Source organism: Pyxicephalus adspersus, chromosome 3 (genome assembly GCF_032062135.1).
Source record: "Pyxicephalus adspersus chromosome 3, UCB_Pads_2.0, whole genome shotgun sequence".
In the NCBI taxonomy this organism is placed as follows: Eukaryota; Metazoa; Chordata; class Amphibia; order Anura; family Pyxicephalidae; genus Pyxicephalus; species Pyxicephalus adspersus.
In genome coordinates this window covers 91,393,072-91,414,702 of record NC_092860.1, presented here as the reverse complement: position 1 = coordinate 91,414,702, position 21,631 = coordinate 91,393,072, and the positions used below count along the sequence as shown (strand labels likewise).

General features: G+C 36.5%; 1 protein-coding gene across 1 annotated transcript in view; it reads right to left on the bottom strand.

Moving 5' to 3' along the window:
- Window positions 1-21,631, bottom strand: part of GSTCD (glutathione S-transferase C-terminal domain containing) — a 77,111-nt gene that overhangs the window by 45,426 nt on the left and 10,054 nt on the right. The window contains exons 2-5 of the mRNA XM_072405663.1: window positions 17,588-18,029; window positions 15,019-15,456; window positions 7,134-7,385; window positions 3,681-3,774 (exon numbers count right to left, since the gene is read on the bottom strand). Of these exons, the coding sequence (XP_072261764.1) occupies window positions 3,681-3,774; window positions 7,134-7,385; window positions 15,019-15,456; window positions 17,588-18,004 (1,201 nt within the window). The 5' untranslated portion in view covers window positions 18,005-18,029. The remainder of the gene's footprint in view (window positions 1-3,680; window positions 3,775-7,133; window positions 7,386-15,018; window positions 15,457-17,587; window positions 18,030-21,631) is intronic.

The window sequence follows — 21,631 nt, the reverse complement described above, 5'->3', positions numbered from 1 at the left end:
GCAGCTGTCTTACGTAAGCCAACAAAGGCTGTTAATAAAATGAACAACACTCAGCTGCAATGGCTAAGACTCCACTTTTTCCGTGTATCACATAAAATGTGAAATGAGACACACCAACAACCATCTGTAGATGCAATACTTTTATCAAAAGACAGTTAAGTGCACACCTGGAAGTACCTGAACGGTACTGAGAGCCAATACTCATTCTTTTAGCTCAGTTAGAAGTAGAGCATCATTCTATTATTTTGGGTTCACTTCTATGTACCCAGATTAATAATGTTGCTGTGGCTTATCTAATGGAATTGAGCTGGGCTTTAAAAAACTACCCAATCAAATTTCTTTCCCATCCATTTCAGTGTTCCTCTCAAGCTGTGTAGGAGCATGCTGTAAGTGGGTGGCAGCCCCTGCATTGTGATCCAACTTTTCAGTAACCACACAAAAACAACTGGGTGGTTACTGAAAAGTGCTGGGTTGTGGGCCCAGCTAAAAGGGGCTGGGGGGAACACTGCATTTGCTGAAAACTTACACTTTACATGGATTTCTAGGGACATTATATGTTATTCCATGCCTTCTTGACACTGCTAATATATAGCTGTGAGATCATCTCTTGGCATTTACAGTCTACCTTTTTTAAGAGGACTTTACAAGGATATTTCTCAATCATATACTACATACTCCATTCTCTTGTATCTACAACCTTTATTCTATAACACAGTGGTTGCCAACCTTTTCGGTCCTGCAGACCACTAAAATTATCGGCTCCTGACCGCGCATGCGCGGGGAGCAGGGTGTCAATCACTCCCCCATAGTGACATCATCGTGACATAACCCAGCCCAATCTCCTATTGCAAGCTTAGAACTGTGGGACACAACCCGCCCACTTCCCTGAACCTAAGACATGTATGGGGGACGTGGTCCGTGGCTCTAGTCGGTGCGCCCCACCAGCGGGGTCCTTCTCCTGACCTCGCTTAGGGGTGCACCGGACAGAGTGCACCAAAATTTTCTTGCGGACCACCACCGGTTGGCGACCACTGCCATAACACATATGTACACAAACAAAAAATATCCTATATAATGCACAGAGTATTCAACACATAGCATTCCACATTTAAAAATTCCAACTGTCTACAACCTACATATAATCTCTGAAGGACAATGTTTATGAACAAGCATATATTTACTATGTTTATTAAAAAAACAGCACTTGATTGCCATAGGCAACAGATACTTTAATTTCCTTTCATTTTTTTTTTAATATCAGTTCAACTATATAAAAGAAATACTTCAAATATCTTAATAAAATAGGACTTGCTTGGTTTACTTTGTATATAAAACATACCAGTAGATCAGGGTAGATAACAGTAAATATGTAAGGAATTTAAATGGCCAGTGAGCATTCATCAAAGGTTTTGTTAGTAAAAAATGATAAAAGTGCATGTTAAGTTTGTTCTACTGATGATAAGGCATAGATAACACCACATAATAAATGTTCATGCAATTCCTATACATAAAACAACACATTCATTAATGAGAACTACTGCTACTTTAGAACAAGTTTTTTGTGTGTGTGGATTGATGATATGGGGATCCATTACTTGTTATTCTGTGAGTCATATAAATGATGACTAGTTCATCCTAAGTGATTAATGAAAAACCTTTATACAGTTTTTACTGTATAACATAGAAAAGTATAGGTGAATGAAAACTTTTTAAAACTCTCTGTATGTTATGTCAAAAATCTTATAAGCTTATTTGTATAGTAAAATTAGAAATGGGTACACACAAGGTTTGCCATTCTGCACATAGGATATGTTTTTTTGTATTGTAAACAATCTAACAAATTTAGCTACAAATGACAAACATTTATGGTTTGTGTATACAGGCATTGGCATACTTTTGCACTGTATTCTTTCTCCATGTTATTGTGAATGCAGAAGAATTTCAAACCATCTTAAAGATGTACAGAAAATGCTTACAAGCAATGGAAAAGCAGACCAAAGCAGAATAAATAAATGCTAAATCCCTTTGTGGTTGAACGACTATGCCAGCTCAAGCCTAATCTACACTGCATAGCAAGTGGACAATTTGCATTAAAATGGAACAAAAGTCCCACTTAGAAAAGTCCCTGATCAGACAGGTGTTTATTGTAGAATGGGACAGGCAATGTCCTTTCTGCAATAACTGTTCTTACCTTCCTGATCACTATCCGGTTGTCAAATTTCACTGAACTGCGCATGCTCAGCATTTGCTGCCACAGATACCCAGCAATCCTAACTTACCTTGCACATAAGGATAGTGTATGAACTTCTGTGTGCCTAAGGATTGCAGGATTATTATTGCGACCACACATCATCAGTAGGGTAAAACTAACCTGTCTCAAGATGGTCTAAACCCAGCTCACGTTCCCTATTAGTGGGTGAACAAGCCAACGCTTGGTCAACTCTGCTTCACAATGATAAGAAGAGCCTACATTTAAGAATCAAAAAGCGACGTCGCTATGAACGCTTAAACGCCAGTTATCCCTGTGGTAACTTTTCTGACACCTCCTGCTTAAAACCTAAAAAGTCAGAAGGTTTGTGAGGCCCCGCTTTCACGGTCTGTATTCATACTAAAATCAAGATCAAGCGAGCTTTTGCCCTTCTGCTCCACGGGAGGTTTCTGTCCTCCCTGAGCTCCCCTTGAGGCAAATTCATGGGTTTAGTTAAGCTTTATTCCTTTTCCATAAAGGTGCTATAAAATTCTAGCAATATAACGCAGTATAATGCTTTAAAAATTTAGATTTAACCCAAAGATGTGGTCACAGCATTATAGTGCCCAAACAAGTTCACAGCTGCTCTTGACAATTTATGTTGTGGCATTCTGCAATGAAGGTGAATGCCAGGGAACTCCAGTGAAAATTCAGAATTCCAGTGAATTTATAAGAATTGTGCATAATAAATAATGCTGCATTAGTTAGTGGTATTATTAGCTCAATGGGCCTGATTTAATAAAGAGCTTTAATAAATACATTTGGAGAGCTTTAATGAATTAGGCACAATGAATGTTTCTTTAAAACACCTTCCCTATCTGCTATAGATATTAGAAATGGGGAAGACGTTTTGTGGCTGCAGTACACTTCCAGATAAAGTACAGGGAGTAAAAATATTACCTCAGAAGAAGAAGTCTTGTATACAATATACAAAAAAAAAGAAAAAAAAATATTCAGTCACCACATCAATGGCCCACAAAGCTGCAAAATATTAAACTGTTGTTGGATTACATACAATTTAAATACAGTAGTTTCTCTTACCAAACAAAATTTCCCCGGGCGTTGGCAAGTGTGCTGCGGGTTGCACAAATGTTGGGATAATGAAAAATCTGTTTTATTTATTTGGTCACTCATGAATGGTAATTTACTTTCAGTGGTTGAAAACCTAATTTTAAAAATGTCAGTAACATTCTTTCACATGTGATAGCATTTTATGAAGACAGAGATCTTCTTTTGCATGTGCATTGGATAAAATTAGAAATGTAGGCCATCCCTACCACCAATCAGGTTCTAGCACCGATACTGAAAAGGAATGCTAACATGACTGCTATGGGAAGCACATTCACTTTTTTTTGCTACAGGTTTATACAATATTTTAGAACGTTTTTTTCTACTTGACACAACTGAGAACAGAACAAAGGCTGACACTGACCTTCTGCTGGGCTCACAGCTGCAGGAAGACTTTCCCAGTCAATAGTTAGGGTTGGACAGGGATGAGAAGAAAAGATGGCCTCAATGCAATTTTCCTGTAGAAGGAAAAAAAAATTACAGAAAATTAGAATTACAGTAAAAGAAAAACATTTCTCCAAGGTTATAACATCTCATACAAATTTTCTTGGAATAGCCTAACAAAACTAAGAATGATTTTGTCATAGGAGTAATTGGGTAACTTTAAGTGAATTAAGGTGGCACCAAAATGGCCCAAACATTTTATAGAAGGACTTTATAAATAAATAAATAAAATCAGAAGATTTTAGATAACATAATAATGTTCTAATGATTTTGCCTATCTGATCATCATAGTCATGTTAAATAAACAACCCTAAAGTGGAACTTAAGCTCGTTTGTGGCAGGGCTTTATTTCAGAAAGGGACAGATGATGTTGTTTCTGTAATCTACCAAATTTCACCTACCCGATTGCTCCCTTCTCTAAAATCACTGAGCTACACATTACATCATCCCGACCTGGCCAATCAAGATTGCCGAAGATTGAATTAATAGGCAGCATATTTTGCATGGTGTCTTTAGATATCCTGCAAATTCTGTCACGTATTAAACATGTATATGTGTAAAAAAAGAGATTATTTAAATATGTATAGTTGTAAAAATGTATAAACTTAAAAAAAAAAAAGATAAACATTTATGAAACAAATATGAAGTTGAATGACTTGGGGGATGACTGAGAGCTTCTAACATGGCATTTGTGTAAACCTACGCATCCTAGATAACAGGAACTATAGTTACAAGGGCTGTGCACATTTGAGAGTTCCTGTGCAGAATCAGAAAGGCTTGTGGAGGGATGTGGACAATTAAACAAGTGTGACCTTAAAAGATTGGATTAGGTTTGATTTTCTTCACATGGCCATAAAGACTAGATTTAGATAACTGTTTTTTTTTTTTAAATGCATTTGGTTATTTGAAAATATATTACACAAAGTTTTTAAATACCATGTCTCCCTACAGGCCTGGCTTTTTAGGCACCAAATAACCACTTTTTATTGAACCTTGACTATTCCATTTTGCCTAATTATTTCTAAGTAGTATCAAATTGTGTTTTTCTTGGAATATTAATGTTTGTGCTATTTCTCTGTGCAATAAACACTATACACTATGTTTTGAAATCCATGTGTTCTCATGGATTTTAAATATGTTTACACAATACACTATTAAGCTTTAATAAATTGTGCTATGCTTACACAAAAAGAACACCAGCTACATAAGAAGCAAAAAGCAAACAATGTAAAAGCCAAATGTTTAAAAAATGTCCAAATTAAAAGGGTACATAAGCCACACTTGTATACTTATGTTGAAGTGAATGGACGAATCTGCATGAGCTAATTTTCACTTTAAAAATAAAAGGTTTAAGACATATATATTGTAATATACCCTTAAAATACATGTATATACCAGGTTTGGCCCTATTTAGGCCTTTCTATCCCTAGGACCCCCTTTACTGATCTGGTTGCTCCTGTTGTATTTCCCTCTCATGCCAAACTGTATGAATAAGATCACTCTGCTCAACTAGAACGGTCAGGTACAGAGAGAATTCCAGAACTTGACACCCTGTTGCCACTGTGGATTTATGCTGTCCAAGTTATGGGTCATAAAAGAAGGCCACACAGGCTGCCAGTTGGACAGCACAAGTTTAAAGGGTCAAACAATGCAAGGCTGACATATTAGTTATGGGTACTAGATGATGGCATTAGTCAACCAATTGCTCCTTATATCCTACATGGACACAATAGAAAAAAATCTGTTCACTATTAGTTCCAAGCCCATTGAGATTTTAAAGAAAAAACATCTATAAAGAACTTTTGCACAGTGGACCAGATTTCATTGTCTAACCAAAAGATGCTCAAGGGTGATTTCACCTAACGCCATCTACATATTTAACTATAGGCTTTGAGAGATGAGTGTACACTAGAGAGAAGACACAGCACTGGATAACTCAGAATGATAAAATAGCTTTACTTTACAAGAATAATAATAAAATACTGTTAACTCATTATCAAACCTAGGTCTAGTCTATGATTCAAAAGAACAAGTAATTTTGGTATGAAACCTTACTAATTAGGCTTCCCACAATGTATTTTCTGCCTGGTAAACCAGTTTTCAAAATGTATTGCATGTCACTTAAATTTAAACATAGGAACGAGATGTTATCCTTTAGTATGTGTTTGGTATACTGCATTCATTTGATTGCTCTCCCTGGCCTTCCTATACCCAGCCAAAATATAGGATCTAATGGTCATCATGTCCTATAGTCAACTGGTTCCCAAAATATGGACTATGCAACAGTGGTAGTTATAATGTCCTCTGTAAGTAGCACACAAAAAAGCCCAGAGCTTTCTAAGGACAGTGTGATGAACAGAAATTGCAGTTCTGTGACTTGGCAAAGTGTTTGCCGTATTGGAATGGGAGAATAAAAAATTGACTATGAGGAAGGAAGCTCCATGAACAATAAAATGAAAGCTGTTCAGAAATAGTACAAATGAAGCAAAGGTATACTGATAAAACAGAAATGTGAGTCTTTAAATGGCACAAAAACTGGGATTTGTTAGTGGTAAAATTAATGACAAACTTTAGTAAACACTGCAACTATCTGTCTAACTTTTCATAACACTAACATTTGTGTTTCTCGTACAATATTTTATGCAGTGTTTAAAGTTTCAGCCAGAAAGCACATCAATAAAAATCCTGGAATGCAGTGCACATTGCATTCATTAGCAGCCTGTTAGAAGCTGTTATTTAACAAAATAACAACAGTAGATCTCCACAGTGTTCATGTTTCACAGACCATGGCACAGTCTTTTGGTTCTTTTGAAACAGATTATAAAACGATAAAGCTTTATTCACTATAAAAGGCAGCATTAACTTTACTTCTGTTATAAACATAACTAAGTCAATGCAAAAATAAATAAAAGATCTCCTTTTTAAAAAGTACAAACTGTTAAGTGTAACAGCCAACTGACTCCACAAATGTTGCTCAATACAAAGTCAGTTTACTTGATCTTCCGTAAAATGCCTCTATACATTGAACTCATGCTGGCCAAATGTCTGACCTCCAAAAGGTGCCACCTTTTCTTTAAAAGGATGATTATAATAAATGTGTATTGATGCATAAATCTAATGTTATTTATAGAGCAATCTACTGCCATGTTACATACTACTACATCTCTGGCTTGCTTACGTTCAGAGTACACTAGTGTTGTTTTCTGGTTTGGGATAAATATGTTATTACTGCAATCAGATATAGAACAGTGACACTGCTGGATTTATAAACCTACTAAGGTGGATTCTTATCCACAGTCTTCCATCAAAACCCACATTCTACCATTCTCCAGACCTAGACATTGCAAGAATTACTTTAGAAACAAATATTTACTTTTAGTTTTGTCATGGTTGGTCTGGGACCTCCTAAAAACTGATCTTCAGAGGAATCTCCTTCTTCTGTCTTTGTTTCAGATGCTTGAGTATGATGTTCACTGGATTTATTCAAATCCGGAAACTGAAGGAAGGTGATATTACAAGCAGCAGATGCACTCTGCACGCCTGGGACCTGCTTGACCCGTTCATACCAGGCAGCCAGAAGAGGAATACATGAGATTTTCTCTGGTGATATTTTACGCAAAGTAACCTAGAGATAAAACAGAGGAAGGTTATTATGTGTATCCACGTAACTAATCAATCCCATATAATACATGTATCCACACAATCATTAGGATGTGGTAATAAATATTAATGTTTAGGCAAGGTAAGGAGTGGCCAGCAGCAAAGTGAACCTAAAAGGTTAAAGTGGAAAAGTGGTCATAAAATGGAGCAAAGAATTATCTTTAGGAACATCCCATGAATTGGCATGTGTTTATTGTTATGTGCTGTAGAATAGAAATACAGCGTGTAGAGTATAAATGGTAATATGTATAAAGATTATTATAAATAAAATGGTCTCATATAAAGAGTATTTTGACAGTTGTTAAACCGGTGAGGCTCAATTTCATCAAAACTTAGTAGCATGCATATATTTTGAAATTTTATAGACAAAAACTAATTACTTTTCATATCTTCAACAAAGTAACAAAGACAGATACTGGATCCAGGATTTTACAATTCATGTCATGCTAATATTTTTTGAGGCTTATGTACAAAAGCCATCACAAAATAGATACTGAGCCATTGCTCAGAGCAACCTAGATGAATGCACTTAGAATTCCAATAGATTGTAGATGCGCATGCTTTTATATCTATTGTTGAAAAAATTACCTGCAGATCCCTCGGTAAAATGTCGGGGTTCTGGGGACTTCCTTCTTGCATCAGTCAGCTCTGGGGCTGAATCTACTTGTACAGTGGAATGATTGATTTCACATAATTTATTAATCTTTTTAAATTGCTTTTTATATTCAAAGAAATCATTATCTTTCTTCTGAGGGCCTTCGAGGGAACAGGGAAGACAGCTTCCACCTATATACTCTCTAAGGTTCTAATCCCTGGCACCCAATCTGGAACACCTGATTCAAATTTCATGAAAAAGTAAAATTAAGGAAGTACTATTTTCTTGCATTTTGGTTAATTTATGTTATGAGAAAAAATACACCAATTCATGTGTCATTATTCAAGTACATCACAATTATCTGTAGCCACCAATGAAATAGGGATCCAAATTAATCCAATAGGTGGATATTGATCAAAATTTATCCAATAGGTGGAAAAAAGTCAACGCTTTCCATAAATTATACAGGCAGGCCCCAGGTTATGAACAAGGTAAGTTTACTTTGTTGTAAGTTGAATTTGCGTGCATGTTGGAACAGGTACATTTTTTTTTAAATTAAATGCAACTTGGACAGATATTTGGACTTGTTGGAGAGGGTGGGACTGGTATTAGCGAGTCATTTTCTTAAAGTAGACATCAAGAAAGGTTTGCACAGAGATTTTCTTTTTCTCATCATAAATAGATCTGTACCATCTCAAGCCTTCGGTAACTGTACAGTAAACTTTGGTGAACCTCTCTATATCAGGATCTTGCTCTAACTTAGCCATTCCTGCTTTAATGAGTATGATGTATGGTCCCTGTGAAGGTGGGCACCCCTCATCGACAGTGCTTTTCTAGGGGCAGCAGATTTTCTGACGAACACAGACTGTGTAGAAAATCACGTGGTACGCTTTGGCTGCAGCCCAGTGATCCCTGCTGTATAGTCCCCATTTCTAAGTATGAGTTGTATGTAAATTGGGTGTTTGTAGCTCGAGGACTGCCTGTGCTTGCTTTTTTAGAAACGTGTATATACAGTATGTCAGAACATGGTTATACTCAGAAGCTTAATGGCTGAATTGATTTGACAAACTTTTTAAAGGTAACTTGTCTGCACAGGTTATATACAACATACCCGTTAAAAGGAGACATCATATACTTACCTTTACAGTAGTTTCATAAAAAGCTGCCACTTGGCTGTCTCCTGTGTTTGGGAGCAAACCTACAGTCCCTATCTCGTATGTAACCCGTAGACTACCTGTATATGAAATCTTCTTTTAACATGTGTGTAAAAGTAAATCTCAGGTTTTCTTTAAAGAACTGTCACTGTACTGCCAGCAAATATACGTTTAATGTTTAAAAGACAAACAGCTTCTACAATGTTAAAATGCTTTCTTATTTGCCTTCACAGTCTATTAACCTCAGTGTAAGTTTTTTTTGTAGGCAATGAACTTTTCAGATGTGTCACGAATACCCTACAGGAGCTGAGGCAGGTGATGTTTAGACAGAACCATGTAAGTGGATTTCCCTTCATAGCTTATTAGGCTGACAGCTGGTACCGTGATATACAAAGGCAAACTGTAAAATTGTGCATATTTTGGCTGCACGCAAGCTTTTCACAACAAACTGTTTTCAAACTATACAAATAATTGAAGAAAGAATGTAAAACATTGCTTACTGAAGCTCTCTTTTCCACATCTATGTGTATAGTTGATTTGTCGAGGAAGACTCAAGTAACTGATTATCTGTTGTAGGCCAGAGTCGAGGAAGAAAAATAGTAAGGTGGTGCTTACTGTAAAAAATACTACAAAAAAAAATCACATTACTTTCTTGTTTGTCTTGTCAGATTATTAAATCTGAATGGGTGAATGCTTGTCTATTCAGGTTGGCCACAGATGTATCATTTTACCATTTTTATACTCTACTCTAGTTGACATTGTAAAGTATATTTTATCTTTAGTTTTTTTTATAATTCACAATTCAGTTGCACAATGCATTTTGTTTCTGTGTTAGTCCTACATAGGAAGATGTCTGTCCAGAAACAGTGGGTGGAGAGATATCAGTTTTTACAGTAAGGTAAACAGTTTTTACATAAGGCACCCTCTTCTCTAGCCAATAATTTCCTCCAACCTATAGCAGCAACAAAAAGAAAAAAAAAGAAATCCATGGTCATCTGTGCCTTCTGATATGAGGTCTTCCATACTGCAGAAGAATTCCTGTAGGTGCCCAAATCCCTTCCTGGGTGATGTGGAAACTTTCTACTGGATGTCCAGTGGTGGGATCTCAGGATTTAGAGGCCTACACTAACGTCACAACAAGGGGACTGGTCATCGACTACAGCACTGGATCATTGGTCTCCACTGCTGATACAGGTGGTGGTGAGGAACAAGGAGTTTTTAGTTTTAGAAGAGATGTATTGTTCCTAAGAAAGGTTGTAAATGAGTGGAAGACCACGGAATAAAAGAAAAGAAAAAAAAGTATACACTCCATGTATGAATCAGTATGAACAGCCTGGGAACGACAAGTTTACTTTAGGACAGATTTATAGACTAGGACAATAATAAAACAGCCACCATTCTTACAAGTACATTGCACTGGTCCATCTCTGCATTACACATACAGTATGTCATAAAATATACTTACTGAAAAGAGAATGGCCTAGAAATGACACGACTCATTACTTCACAATATCAAATTACGTCCACTTATAATTTTAGGAATGTCAACATCATTTGTTCCATACTCTGCCAATGAAATTCTTACATTGGCTGTCAGGATTTCCAGACTAAACTGTCAGAAATTTCATGAAGTTGTCTACTTGAATCTCTTACAGGCTACATGCATCTTTATCCAGCTTTAATTGCCTTGGTATATCTCATTTTCTCATCAAGTAGTATTAAAAACACAATTATCTTAAACCCTTTAAAAAGTATGGAGCAGGTACTCAAGAGGGCTTTCTTGATTGTAAGGAATGTAAAATGTACAGTAAGCCTCTTGAAAAAAAACCAAAATATATTATTTCATGCTCGAGAACCAAAATATAGCTAAAATGAATTTTACACTTTGTTTAGATGCCATGAAATGTGTCTCAGATGCTCCCACTTTTTTCTTAACACACTGCACTGTGGACTTCACATTAATACTAAAAAATATATATTAACAATGCCACTACCTTAAGTAACAATATATACTGAGCTGATTTTGCAATCTGTAATTGATCCTCAACGAAGGATCAAAGCCCCTAAACACTGCACATACTTTTTATAATATCCTGCTCCTCCAATTGCTTTTCTTTCAGAAAGTGATTAGATTACGACGGGTCAGAAGTAGAATGATTTCAGATCTGATCATTTCATCAGATCAAAAGCTGATTGGAGGAATAAATAAACATTTGTCTGTAGATATTGTCAGAAACAAGAAGCCTCAGGTAAAAAACCTCAAGACAGTCAGCTCTTGAGTTGGTTATCGGCCATTGGCTGATGTAAGAACATATGTGTAGCACAACACTCAACTTACTCAGAATTAGGGTTGCAGTTCGAATTCTATAAGCCTGGAATATTTTCCCTATTCAAGGCAAATGCCATGTGCAAACAATCACCATCACTATTATTTGTCTGGAAGAAGTGTTTTATTTGGCTGGTGGTGGTCATGGGCAAGACAATCTTCGACACCGTCAACCCATAAGATAGCTTCCTACCATATAAGCATTCTGATCAGCTGATAGTGTCAGGGAAGGTCCCTTTATGACCACCAATCAAGGAAAATACTCTCCACCACATTCATTGACAACAGCCTTATAGCACATTGTAAACAAACAGTATAGGCGGTGATGATAGGATGTACACAGCAGCAACCAAACATTAGCCTTGGTTCAGCTAAACTTTGCTCAAACTGAAGTATGTTCAAGCATTACTAATGGTTGTATGTAAAGCCAAATGCACAGATGAAATACATATGGAGTAGTTGCCAGTGAACTTTTCTTTATATCTATTCAAGCTATGATCAGACTGGCGTTGAGGTTGCGGTAGGGAACTGCCTCCTCAAGCCACATAACTGCTTCCTCGTGGTAAGAATTGGCGCAGTGGTGTGAGCAGCTGAGCAGATGGCAATGTGCCAACTTCCAGGAGTCAAGCTATCTTCTTGCTGTGGGTCCAAACCTAGCCTAAGTCCTAAGATTTAAACAGTCCTGCTGCAAGGCACATCTGTCTTGCAGAGAAGTTCTGATTTTTCTCAACTGAAGTTTGGTAACACTTATACACCTATTCTTCTCCACTTTTTCCTTTGTTAACACATTTGCATGCAGCATTTCCGATTTTCCTACAACCCTGCCACTCCTTCTTCCAATTTGATACATTTGAAAGTAGGGAGACTTTTTTTAAATCAGCCTTTGTTTTGACATGTTAATAGTTTATATTCTAAGATCTAAACAACCCATCAATTTAAAGCTATTACATTTTTGTGTTTAGACCGTCTGTATATTTCACCACCATGCACATTTCTATGAAAGTCACTTAATAGAAGGATAATAACAATTTCAGAACAGTTTAACAAATAAAGGTTGTTTGACTTTTTAGGTATCTAGGAGACAAGGTTTTATGTGTTTAAAGGAAAAGCTGTTACAACACTTGGGGCTCTTTTTATAAAACAGGGAATTAGACATTCTCCTGTGGAAATCATCCAGGTCCATGTGATTTAAAGACAGTAATTGATTCCCAATTTAAGGGAATGTCAGATTCCACATTTTATAAAAAAAAGCCCTTGATGTACGTTTGAAGAAAAACATGCTAAACATAATTTTTTTTTCCTAAAAAAATCACATTATTGAACACAGACAACGTTTACATATAACCCCGATTCCTGACCACAATGTCTGATAATGGACAGCACAGCCATGACAGCAGTCTACCCAAGTTGCACATTCAACATCAGAAGTCAATCATTTAGGCAGCCAGATATAATTGTTAAGCTTTATTACAGCTATGTTTTCAAGGATGACAAGTCAGCCCATGCAGAGCTGTGACAACCTCCAAGTTTCGACAGGATTTGTCATGTTTATTTGTAATATGATATTTGCTGAGCTCAGGGATGAAATTTCAACAAAACACAGAGACAGAATATAAACAGCAACTGTAACATTGCATTCAGAAGAAAGAACCTGTTTTTTCACCTGTAGCAATATTGCCTGTGCATGTGAATAAAAAGGGGGGTGAGCTGGGGTGGACCAGAATTGTGTATTGCTTACCCATCTTTGGCAGCAATCACATTCTAAAAACAATATAAATCTATAGATTGGTTAAGCAGTAACTGGCCTTAGTAAGAAGTTCTTCTAATACAAATCAAACTTAGCAAGTTTACCTTCATGCAAGAGTATTGATAAAACATCCTTACACATCATACTGATGGGAGTCACTTAGGTTTGTCACTGATAAAACCCCCTGAACCATACAGAGCCGTCTTTCTCAACCAGGGTTCCTCCACAGCTTTCTAGGGGTTCCTTGAGCAATGTGTACCTCTCAGGTCAGTTTAGGTGACACCAATGATCTTTTTGGCTATCTGTAAGGGTGACATTCTTCCCACTGACAAGTAATGTTAGAGGCATTCACCCCACTGATCACCACACTAATGTACTATGAACTATGGATATAGTAATTATAGCAAGAGTTCCCTGCAGAACAGAAAGTTTTTTTTAAAGTCGCCCCCGTAGTAAAAAGGTCAAGAAAGGCTGAACTAGAGGAATACCTGTATTTGTCTAGTCCTAACAAACCATATTTTCAGTTATAAATGATGGTCAGTGCTCTGCTGTGAGCATTTGTGTGGGTACCTGAAAGCTGAACTTCACGAAAACAGCTACAAAGACAGAAAAAGTACAAATATAAGAGCTGTTTATATGCCAATGGATTTAGATTTCTGCCCATCTAGGCCTTCAGTTTACACACTTACTTAGGTTTTCTTTACCATCACTATCTTGTGACTACACCTCAGTGTTCAACCCAGAAATGTTTTAAGCCGGGTGGGAAGAAATTGTAGGCAGGTGGCAGCCCTGTAATGTGACCCTACTTTTCAGTAACCACCCAAAAACAGCCGGTTACTGAAAAGTGCGGGGTGATGTGCCTGGCTAAAAGAGGCTGGGGAGAACATTGTCTCTGTGTACCCTCTGTCAGTACTACAACACAACTGACTGGCTGATTGTGCTGCTTCTTCCTCTTAGTCCCTGAGTCTCTCTCGAGTCTTTACAGTAGATAAAAAGACGATAATAGCAAATCATATTAAGTTACTTACACTGTTATGTTTAAAAATACATTTAACAACGTATAATGAATATAGAGCTGTATTAATGTGTGTCTGGGTGATATTTAGTTTTTATGCCTCATACACAACTGCTATGTTTTTCATGAAAAGATTTCCACTTTTGAATCCTCCCATCCACCAGCCACTTCCTGTAAACATATCATCTGTCAGATGCATATCAATATTCTAGACAGGGACAACAGATGACAATGCCAGTGGAATGGGTGTCAGTATGGATGTGTTTAGTCCTAACCAGATGTATATGTGACAGTGCAAAAAGAGCGGAGCATGAACGTTTCAGAGCAGTCTATGCATATTCCATAAGATCCTGAAAAAGGGCCAGTCAAATCACTAAACATTGCTGTGATGCTATTCCAGGAATAGAATATTTAAGCACACCACAATTAAATTACGTAAAAATGTTCAAAGCAATGTAAAAGTTTATCAACTGGGGTTTACATTTACTTTATTCCTAAAGGTCATCACACTAAATAAAAAAATGACAAGGAGGCTTCTTGAAGTGTGGCAATTTTATAAAGTAAGTCTTCCAACCTGTGGCCCTTCATTGGACCAAAAAACGATGCCCTCCTGAATAAAAGCAGTTAGCAGCAAGAAGTCTCCTAATTCATTCTTACTGTGAAACCCAATTCTAAAAATGACATAGTGGATGTGTTCTGATAAACATGCACTGCCCATGAGACACATATATATTTACCATATAGAAATCTACTTTTCTTACCAGGAACTGATGAACACATGGCATTAGAACAACATCAGTCAGAGTGAAATAGAGGCCTTCGGCAAACACATGCTCCAGAGGTGGGAGATCTGCATTCTTTGCCTTCCTGATGTTAGAGGGCTCTCGTGTTCCTTTTGAAGCTTTTTCTGGAGCACTCAGTTTTGATAAGGCTGTTGCCATTTCTAAGCTGGACACTTCTTGAGGCTTCTTTTGTGAGAGCTCCTGTTTCCTTTCTTGTGTGTTGGCATTTTCATTTGATTTCATTTGCTGCTGCATCTTCTGCCTCCTTATCTTGTCATCATTATGAACCCTGACCGGCTCACCAAGCTTATTTTCAAGTTGAATAATTTCTGGTGGAATTTCTGCACAAGGCTCTTGTATAAATTTTTCTACAGCCAATGGGATGCTGATCTCACAGAGCCGGGTCCACTGGCTAACCTGCACAAAAAAGAAAAAAAAAAATCAAAACAAGCTACCACATCTAAAAAATGTAAGTTTATTTTGACTGAATTCTCAAGAAGGGGATGTCAATCCAGACCACCATCCCAACATATTCATACTAGTACTGGTCCAAGGTGCAAAACTGTCCCCATGCCACCTAGCCCAGTCCTTCTCCCCTTTTGTGGAAGCAAACTAAATGTATGAACAAAACAACTGTTACACCTGTGCTTATTACCAATAAGGGATACCCACAAATACAAGTCTTTGTGTAGCTTATGCACTACATGTATAAAATGTGTAAAAAAGGAAAAGTGAAAGTGTTGTCTAAAGCAAACTGTGACACTCCAGGTTTCATTTTTCTACAATAACAATGATTTTTCCAGTTACCTTGTACCAAATGTATTAAATTAGGATATTATTATGTTGGGCCAAAAGCCCACATTTGTTTCTGGTAGGTCCTAAAATTGAATTTATCATAATAAATTAGTGAGGGGACATAATTTTGTACAAACAGGAACAAAGGGTATTATAAAATACCTCCAAATCATGCTTGCTCCCTGACACATTACAATAACAAACTACTTTCATAAACATCTTGTGAAAAGGAAACATTTTTGGAAATTCAATACTGGAATCTAAAACTAAATATTTTTCTGCATATTTTCAAAGTTTAGAGGGGATTAATAACTGACATCCAAGACAAACCTTGTGTAGCTTCACTAGACATAATTGGAGGTTAATTAAGGTACTGTTTCTTCAACAAAAGTGATCATTGTTACAACACGTTTGCAGGTATTTTTGGCTGTGTATACACTTGCTGCAGATCTATCTGGCACCATATATGTAAATGTTTTCCAAGACACAAATCATCACTACAGATTTGATCAAATAATTCATTCTGACAAAGGTGTTTAAATTAAATATAGGGATTGTACATTTATTGGCGTTCTTATCTAGTAAATAGTTTAATTAAGTGTGGAGTCACCATGGGGTGTGACACTATGCCTGTTTTTGTTACTGGAATACATCAGAGGTCTGCAATCACTATTAGAAATGTCTGGGCTGTGGGACGTCCTGCATTAGGTATTGGTATGGAGATTTAGGACACCTGTAGGTTTTAGTGTGAAAGGCCATAGAACTAATTCTAATGATTGCACGATACTCTCCTAGGGACCTAAACAAGTATCCTTCTTTCACAAGCACTGAGTTGGTGTAGTAAAACTGTAAAACACATTGGTATTTGTCTATATGTGCCACTAAAGTACTTCTGTAAGTGTATAAAAAACAAAATAAAACAATTACAAAAAGCACCTTATTGATTCCTTAGTTATGGGACTGTTTGAGTATGCAATTGTCCTGCATATAAAGACACAAAAACTATACACAATGGTGAATTAAGTGTAACACTGCATATATCACTAAATCTGCTGCTGTAGTAACTGGAATTTTCCCTGTAGCAAAAAAAGTTATATTGCCTTGAAAGTGTTCTTAAAGTGTAACTGTGGTCAGGTTAAGGACAGTCAAGAAGTTATATATTGTTAACAAGCAGTAAATAAGCTTACTGACCTCTGTAGCTGCAGGCACTGTGGAGTAATGTATTTAATGGTCTTTTCTTGTCCTCCTCTTTTTTTCCTCTCAGCAGATACTTAGCAGAATTCCAATCTTTAATGAAAAACATAGCTAGTACTCTAGGAAGGGAGAGCACAGGAGCAGGGGAATTTAATACTATTGTGAAACCTTAAGAGAAATTGCTCCACAGTACCTACAGCTGCAGAGGTCAATGAAATATTGTTTTAAAGATTATTTAATGCTTGTTCCGAATTTGTTAATTGTTTGTCCATGGGTTCACTTAAAAGAATAGTATTGCTTAAGTTATCATGAATCAGCAACACTGCCTTGAAACAATTTGCAAAAAAGTGTGGTTTCAACAGATATGTTCCCATGACAACCAAGCAGAATCAAGTTATAATTTTTCTACTAAAGGACAAAGAGTTGAAAACAACCATGGTGTTATTTTCCTAAAAAAATTACACACATTATTTACTTTCCTCCACAATTTATTTATAAATAACTATTATTACTATAGAACACTGAATGCAATACATACTAAAAAGAAGTTGGAACTTACTTCAGCACAGGCTTTCAGGCATGTCTTTTTAAAGCCAAGCAATTCAAGGACATCTTTTCTGGTGGGATCTGCAAGGTATGCTTTCTGTATAATATGTCTCAGTACTACAGCCAGCCCAGCTCTACAGAACATTCCAGATGCATCAATAATGGCAGGCAGGCGGCAACTACGAACAATAGGTGGAAGATCCTTTTTGGAGATAACAGCAATTTCCTTGGGTAACATTATTTTGTTCAGAGTCCCTTCTCTGTCACTTTCTGGTACCACCACATTGGTTTTCAATGCGTTATAATTACAGTAAGACATTAAAAAGAGAGTTATGGATGTATGAAGTGGTAAAACAGTGTCTTCATGATGAATGCCAAAATCAAGGAACAGTTGTTCTTCCATATCCTTCTCTCCACTTACGTCCTTCATCCTTTAATATTCCTTAAAGTGGATTCTGGAAGGAAAGAAAAACACCAGTATTTAGTTTTTGGACAGAACATGAATATAGATAATGTATGCCTATATTAAAACTTTAACCAAAATGATAGTACATATCACAGTTACTTGTTGCTTCCTTTGGTGTTTTCTGACCTAAAAAACAAACAGGACAAGTACTTGACAATTTAAGGGTACTTCGTCATTTTTTGTACTAATTTATGGCAGACATTTATCTTTCAAATTAATGGGGGAGGAAACTGCTGTAAAATGAACCACTGTCCAAGAGGATACCAAATGATATCAGTAGGTTTCAACTAATCCCTCTTCACAAAAAAGAAGCATTGTTTCTGGCATTTCCAATTGAAACATTTTAGATGCTTTTAAATTGATATATTCAATATAAAGTAATTTTTGTTGGCAATGTGCTAAATAATTTTATTGATTAAAGGCAAACACCACATGTTTTGCTTAATGCAGGTCCGAAACAGTAATAAGCCAACTGGTGTGCACTGGGTGAAAATGGAGCCTGGATGGAGTCCAGTGCATTACAATGCATCATAGACTGCTGTAACAGATGTTACAGTAATTGATTTTGCCTTCTGATATGAACTTAAAACCCTGTTCATCAATGCTATGTCTACAAAATGCATATCAACGCTACATAATGTGAAAAAATGGATGTCAACACACCTTAACTTATGTACATTTAGTGCACACAATTGGATGTAGCCTAAATGTTTAGATTGAGTGTTTGATCAGATCAAGAAAACTGAAGAATGTATGGCCAGTATAAGTTTTGAGTTTGATCTGGTAATTCAGCAATGTCTACCAATAATGTAAAACGGCCTAACTGCATGGATATAAAATGAATATACTACTAGTAAGATTACTAATATACAACATGCTAGGTTCTACTACATAGCTCTTGGTAAATTTATAGGTCGTCACCTAGCCCACATGGTTCCCAGTAGAAAAGCTAACAAAAGGTTGGAGACACTCTCCTCGTCCTCATATTTCAGCACTGGGCCAATCACCAAGAGCCAGCTCTAGGGACAGGAGAGGTCTACATGATCTTTTACCTGAAAATAATAGGTATTCCTATTTGCTCTTAGTAGAGAAGAAAGGAATGGTAGGTTTATGGCAGTGGAGGGGAACAGTAAAAGCAAAAAAAAATCAGTGTAATATAAGGATGAGTTATACATTGCACAAATGAAAAATACATGTGGCAGATTTCCAGAAAGCTAATATATGGACTAAGTAGAACTGCCTGGAGTCCTACTTTAAATTCAGCATAAAGTTCTACACAGACAGAAAAAAATATAGTGAATTTGCCCTTTAAAATGTAGGTGCAGAATTTAGTCTCACTGCCTATTATGCATCCCCGAAATAACGTATTCTAGACATTCTTATCAATACAAAGCCCGACGCACATGGTGAAGATGCTTTGTCCTATGGATTATCTAAAATTGGATTCCGTTTCTGGGAATATAAAACCATGTCTTTCATACATTCTTAAAATTAAGCCGCACCACTGTTGTACAGAAAGAAAAAAAATCAATCTGCTCTGCCAATGTTTGTTTCTGTGGCTCAGAATAACAGAATATTGGGTGATTATTTATTAAACGCCAGCGGTTTGACACAGCAGACTATTGAAGGACTCACCGGTGACCTGCACGGCCATTGCTGAATTGAAGAAAAGTCCAATGTTGTTGTGGCTGCTATTGAAGTAATGCAGAATAACAAAAAGCTGAAACCTGGGTTGCCTTACCATTTCAAATGTGCAGCACTGTCAAAATACAAGTATTAGATAGACTTGGACTATTGATTGTCATACATGGACATAGCTCCCATTGCTATAGATCTGCCTATTGTGAAAACTCTTGCTCCGCACAGCCTGTCCTGAAGTTTATCCATACTGATGCTGAGCTTTAGTGTCCGATGGTCTCTGGAACAACTTCTTGTCTTGCAAATATGTTCCACTGATATTGACACACTGTGCCTGATTTATTAAAGCTCAGTAAAGCTGAGTGATCCAGCAAACCTGGAATGGATTTCTTCAAAGTAATTTGCTATTTGTTATCAAATGTTTTGAATCCTGGGCCAGATCCTTTTCAGATTTGTTGGATCACCCAGGTTCACTGATGAAAGGTTATCCTCTCTAGCCTTGGGGAGCGTTAATAAATCAGACCCATATATGGGGGTGTTGTAAACAAATAAATTATAACAAACAAAATATGGGGGTAATTTATCAAGAGATTTACATCAGATGGTGATGTACATCAGGGGTTCCTAAACAAGGACCTTCAATTCATAATTCTCAAGTATTGTTTTCCCTAAATTTGTACCCCAAATTATAGTAATCCTTTTACACTCTGAACTCAGATTACAGCACTCCAAGATAAGTCCACCCTTTTACACTCATACCCCACATTAGAGTCTTCCATTTACACTAAGGGCACAGGTGAACCTCTTCCTTACAAAAAGACCCAAGATTACCCCTTCCCCTTACACTAAAATGTCAGATCAGTTACCCTCTATACAATCAGACCCCACTTCAAACTTTTTCTTTACACAAGCCCCGATGATAATTTTTCTTTACACTTGGATCCCCCTTCACATTCACAGCACATGCAGGTGCATTTCAACAGCACATAAATGTGAATGCACTACTGATTTCAACAGGTAATTGTATATATTTTTAACTTTTTAAGGGACAATTTTAAAGAGAGATGATACTTTTTTTATAAATTTTGCCCAGTCCACACTTTTCATTGCAGTGAAACACAAAAGTCCAAATGTCCAAACATCAAAATATTTATTATGTTTAGGTGGTACCCGAATATATGTTCTTTTTAGCCTGTATTCTTCCAAAAAATCAGCGCATTTTCTGTTATGGCCTACATTCCATACAATGGTAGATCAACATTCAGTTGACATGCTGTAAAAGACTAGTAATCCCTTAATGATTGAGTACAGCCTTTACATGCACATATATATGTTGATTGGGTTCTCTACCATACTATTTTATTATTAGATTTTGACTAACAAGTGTATGGCAGTTCCTTGCATAAAATACCTTGGAAGATTGTAAGTGTTGACTATGTATTAAAAACCTTTCATAGCCTTTAGAGGTACACATATTAAATATTAATCAGAAGCTCTGTATCTATTTCATTTAGGTATATGTAAGATCACATATGAATCTTCTAACCAGTTAAGATGAAAATTGGAGATATCCATTCTAGTAGAAATACCAATTTGGGTCAAGGTACAACTGTACTAGAAGTAAGTTCATATCAAATTTTCTATTCTTGTATTATAACATTATTGGCTACATAATTACTCATGTAGTATACCTCCTTTTCCAATTAGGTCACTATTTTTCTCAATATTTTGAAAGTTTGATAACATCTATCACTACCTACTCACTTCGTGATCAGCAACCATTGGTCATTCTACTACCAAGTAAGTTACATTTTTATTATATATATCATTATAAAGATACCGAGTATTATTGTATGAACATACCTCTTCAATGCTATGCAACTTTAAAACGTCTATATTACCACCATTGTAATGAGTCGTTGACACTTTTTTATATATATCTCAATATTTTAT